At 33.0% G+C, this 5352-nt stretch overlaps 1 protein-coding gene across 1 annotated transcript; it reads right to left on the bottom strand.

Moving 5' to 3' along the window:
• Positions 1–288: 288 nt before the first annotated feature.
• Positions 289–3743, bottom strand: LOC102596131 (receptor-like protein kinase HSL1). The gene is made up of 2 exons (XM_006356735.2): positions 1137–3743; positions 289–812 (listed from the first exon to the last, which is right to left on the bottom strand). Exons 1-2 carry the CDS (start codon positions 3607–3609, stop codon positions 418–420), a joined length of 2868 nt encoding a protein of 955 aa, XP_006356797.1. The 5' UTR covers positions 3610–3743; the 3' UTR covers positions 289–417.
• Between the last annotated feature and the right edge of the window lie 1609 nt (positions 3744–5352).

Genomic DNA, 5352 nt, shown 5'->3' with positions numbered 1-5352 from the left:
TGAATACCATAATATGATGATTTAACATCAGGTAAATCAAGAATTGCAATGAATTTAATTTTGATATCTCTAAAATCTAGCTCTAAATATAAGGATTGCCGAGATAATATAACGAGTCAAAAAGAACCACATCCCCATGAGCGATCGACTTGGAATATCCAACAAGAACTCCATAATACAAATATTCTATGCGTTACAATAAAGCTGTTGTATTTCATAAAATTCCCAAATACTTACAACAGGCCAAAAATATAAAAAAGCAAGGTAACACTAATTGGAGAATCTATATATATACTAATAAAAAGTAGTACCATTTATTAGAAAACATAAAGACTGATTCTTTTGAGGGTGTAATATCTCAGTACACATATTCTATATACCTTGTATACTAGTTTGATACACTAAATTTTTTACAACTCATATGTTCTTTGGTGGCTTATTGATCACTTCTTCTGTGTCATTCTTCTTCTTATTTGACATGTTGCAACAATTGAACTTGCAAGGATCCGCTTCGATTAGCAACTGAACAACTTCATTCATGGTAGGACGAAGTGTTGGTGTACTATACGTACAACGTATAGCTATACGTAGAACCTTAATCATGTCCTCTTTGAAAGAATCTGAGACTTTTTTATCCAATACTTCAAATGCACCTTCTTTAGTCTCCACTTTTGTTGATACCCAATAAACAATGTTCTTGTTGTCTCCAAATTCTGGCTCCACTGGCTTCTTTCCAGTAATCAATTCCATTAGAACAACTCCAAAACTATACACATCACACTTTGTAGTTGCCTTTGAAGAATATGCATACTCTGTTACACCAAAGTTGAGTAACATTAGCCTAATTTCAACACTTAAACATGTATTAAATGAAAGTTCAATCAAGAAACTTGAGCATATGTGATGTTTTTTACAACATAAAAAGCCATAATTAAGAACGAAAAAGGGTCAAATGTACTCTTAACGTTAGGCAATGTTCTAAATTTTTCACTATATTAAATGGCCAATTTAGAGTAACATTAGGCCAATATGAACACTTCAACTATGGGATGATATTTGCACATAAAGGATTTAATTTAATCTACTCAATCAAGCTCAAAGATTGAAGTAACACTTATGAATTGGGAAAATTATACCTGGTGCCAAGTAACCATAAGTTCCTGCGATGACCGTGGTGCTGGAATCTTTGCCTCCTCTGGCTTGCAACACTTTGGCTATACCAAAATCCGCGACTTTTGGTTGATAATCAATATCCAGGAGGATGTTGGTGGATTTGATATCTCTATGAATAATCGGTGGCATAAGATCATGGTGAAGATAGGCCAATCCTTGAGCTATTCCGAGTGCAATTTGATGACGAATAGGCCAATCCAACACGAACTTCCCACCATGAAGAGCATGCCAAAGGTTTCCATTAGGCATGTATTCATAAACCAACAAGCTGCAATCCAAACTTGAGAAATAACAGTACAATTTCACAATGTTTTTGTGCCTTATGTTACCAAGAGTCTCAACTTCTGTCTTAAGTTCCTTATCCAAAACCAATTTATCCTCAGAAACAGAATGCTTATGTTTGTGACTCCACAGCTTCTTTGCAGCAACTACTCCTCCATTACTCAACTCGATCTTATAGACAGCCCCTGACCCTCCATATCCAACAATATTCTTCTCAACCATAGCTTCAAAGATCTCACGTTGATCAAAACTTAATCGATGGAAACTCTTAACATCAAAGGAGAAAAATGATGATGACAATGAATGATCATCCTGTTCCATCACCTCCTTTTTGTTACCAAACCATCGTTTGATAAACAAGACTAATCCAACAATGACTATCCCCACCGATGTCCCAATAACCCAAACAATGTTGTTCCTCTTCTTATGGTTATAGCTATGTGAACATGTTTGAAAACTTGTGTTTGATGAGTTCAAAGAGGTAGGGACACAAAGTCCCGGATTGCCTAAAAAACTTTCCAAAACACCTCCTTTTATAAACAAAAGAGGTATAGCACCGGAAAGTAAGTTGTTTGACAAGTTCATAGAGTTTGGTAACAATTCACCTAGGCTCTCAGGGATCTTTCCTATCAAAAGATTGTTAGACAGATCAAGATAGTTGAGATATTTAAGCGAAGAAAGTGACTCGGGGATTGAAGAATTGAACTTGTTACCTTGCAAGAGTAACAAATTGAGGCTTTTTAAACCACCAATTTCAGAAGGAATTGGACCATACAAAAGGTTATTGCTAAGATCAAGCTTCACAAGATTAGAAGATGTAGATATTTCATAAGGAAGCAAACCTGAAAGCTTGTTACTTTGCATAAACAATTCTGATAAATTCCTAGCACTTCCAATTGTTGTTGGAATTGGACCACTAAAATGATTATAGCTCAAATCAATGATTGAAACATGTGGAAGAGTAAAAAGCTCTTGTGGTATTCTTCCCTCCAACTGATTGTAATTCACTCGAAAGCGAAGAACAGACTGACATTTCACATATCCATCAGGCAGTTCACCTGAGAACATGTTTTGAAGTAAAAGAATATAACTCAATTTACCTCCACTACACAGAAAAGGCGGTAGCTTTCCAGAAAATCGATTTTCTGACAAGTCCAATGCCAACAAAGCTGATGAAAGACCAAAGTGTTGTGGAACTTCTCCTGTAAACAGATTGTCATAAAGAGACAGGATAGTTAAAGTTGTTGAATTAGCAAGTGCTGCTGGAAACTCTCCTGATAGCGCGTTATGGTAAAGTTGCAACACTTGCAGCTTAGGAAGCCGGCTTATAGACTCTGGAATTCTCCCTGTGAAATTATTCGCGGACATGTCTAAGTCCACAAGTTCTGTCAAATTCCCTAGCTCCGCGGGGATTTCACCATCAAGTAAGTTGTAAAAAAGCTCAAGGAGTTTCAAATTCTTCAACTTCCCAAGTTCTCTAGGCACCTTACCAACAAGGCGATTCGCGCTCAATTCAAGATCAACAAGAGAAGTCATGTTACTTATTGACACTGGAATTGTCCCATGCATATTACATGCTGTTAAAATCATCCACTTGAGATTTATAAGCCTGGAAATGTCCTCTGGTAATCGCCACGGATTGAAATGGCGATTTTCATTGAAATTCAGGATAACTAAGTTGGTGAGATTAATAATTGACAAAGGAAAATCCCCTGTCAATTGATTACATGAAAGATCAAGTAGTTTCAAAGATTGTATTGGTGACAAATCAGGAATTTGTCCTGTAAGTGATGTTTTAGTCATGTTCAATTCTTCCAAAAAAGAACAATTTGTTAGGTACTTAGGAAAACCACCTTGGAAATTATTATGACCAATATGAAGACTTTTCAATCTTGGAAAATAACTACACACATCACTTGGAAATTGGCCTGATAAATACCAGGCCGATATGTTAATTTTGATAACGTCTCCCCTTTCATCACAACCGACACCTTTGTATTGACAAATTGGTTTTCCAATATCCCAATTAGACAAAGAACTCCCTGTGACAAATTTCTTCATGAGTACAAAGAACTGAGATTGATCACCTTGAACAAAAGTGGACGTCAAAGTAAGAAAAAATAACACAAGGGTGATAATTTTTTGAATAGTCATTTGTATTAAATTGTTTTTTTCTTAGAGAGGAAGGAAATAAAAGTGGTTATTTTTTGGTTGTGGTAGAAGAGATTGTGGAGAAGAAATATATAAATGGGAAGATTGATAGGAACATTTTGGTGCTTGATATATTGAAAGTGAGATAGAAAAGAAAGAAGCTTTATGTTTATACCCTCCACTTGCAACCCCTAAAGAGAATATATATATATAACATCTATATACATAATATATATAAACCCCTTTATACTCATCAAGAGCTGTCCAAAGATACTGTATCTCATTTATATATGTTTTTGCAAGGGTTTATTGATCAAGATTTTGTTAATTTGATCATATTCTCAGATATCAGTCTTTAATTAGTGGCTTAATTACCTAGAATTTTGTACGAATACTATCAGTTTAGATAGATATATGTGCTTCAGTCTGAATATTTATTTATTCATTTTATTTCGACTGTACTTCATGGTATTTTTACCAACAAACTTGTATTTAGCTATGTAAAAGAGATCGTAACGTTTTCTTCTAATAATACTAAATTGATATTTTTTGTTGTAATATTTTTAAGTTTGTGTATTTTTGAAATACTATTCAATATGTATTTGATGATTATTTTTCAATGAAACTTAGTCAGACAATATTTTTTTGTTGAAATGTGTTAGCTAGTCGGAGATAAAAGATTCATATGAGAAAACATAAGTAAACGACTTTACTTGAGCCTCCAACATGGGACATATTAGAGTATTAAGTATGGATTCTGACGAATTCAATATTTTTTTTGTTTTGATTATGTATTTGTACCAGGAAATTCGTTAAATATGTATACATATTTAATTGCATGCTCAATAATGAAAATAAACTATGAGCTCGATTGTAAATGTGAATTTATAAATTTTAAATTCTGAACGGTTACTTTAGTAGCTAATGATCTTATCGAGGGGTCATTTTATTCATTCCTATTAATGATAGTAAGTATTAGATTATAGAAGGAAACTTACGTGATTATTTTTGTTTGTACTATATTATCCCGTTCTGTTCTTGTTTTCTTGGATAAGTATTTATATTGTCCACCTCCATTTAAGCATGTTATATCAAAAGTTTATTATCTGCTTATGTTGCATATAATTGATGTTTATTTTTAAATGATTGAGGTGGTCCATCCATAATTAAGTTGTGCAATTTTTATCATTCTTAGAATATCCAACGGCTTGTTTGGACACGATTTTAAATCATGATTTGAAATCCTTAATTTGATTATGTTGATTTCAAGTTGAAATATGTTTGGACCTATAATTTAGATTTTTTAAATTGTATTTTTCTACCATAATTTGGAAAAACTACTAGGAACTTCTCTTTAACTCTTATATAATCTACCAAGTGAACAAATAATAGTTCATAAACAAGATATCACCATGCTTCTTTTATAAATCAACATATTTTTGCGATTTCATAAAATTACACACTTTCAATTATACATAATTTATAATTTTCAAATCATAATATTAATTTGAAAAGTAAAATTGTATTCACATATTTTTAAACAAATGCTAATACAAAGCAAACCTTCAAATATAAAATCCCAAATCCTATACTCAAACGCCTACTAAAAGATCTCCTTTAATAGTGCATTTTATCTATGAGACAAAAATCCATTGGCAAAATACTGAATTTGTATAAGCGTGGACAATGTAAATCAATTTGTACTCTTGTCCCTTTGCTCCACCTACGCATTTGAAATACCATCCA

Source organism: Solanum tuberosum, unplaced genomic scaffold (assembly GCF_000226075.1).
Source record: "Solanum tuberosum cultivar DM 1-3 516 R44 unplaced genomic scaffold, SolTub_3.0 scf00226, whole genome shotgun sequence".
Lineage (NCBI taxonomy): Eukaryota > Viridiplantae > Streptophyta > Magnoliopsida > Solanales > Solanaceae > Solanum > Solanum tuberosum.
This window is presented reverse-complemented; position numbering and strand designations above follow the sequence as displayed.

Bases quoted from the DNA above. Each gene is read 5' to 3' on its own strand.
- LOC102596131 (XM_006356735.2), bottom strand. From the start codon at position 3,609: ATGACTATTCAAAAAATTATCACCCTTGTGTTATTTTTTCTTACTTTG. The intron at 813-1,136 runs GTATAATTTTCC...TTGGTGTAACAG, and splicing joins TTATGGTTACTTGGCACCAG to AGTATGCATATTCTTCAAAG.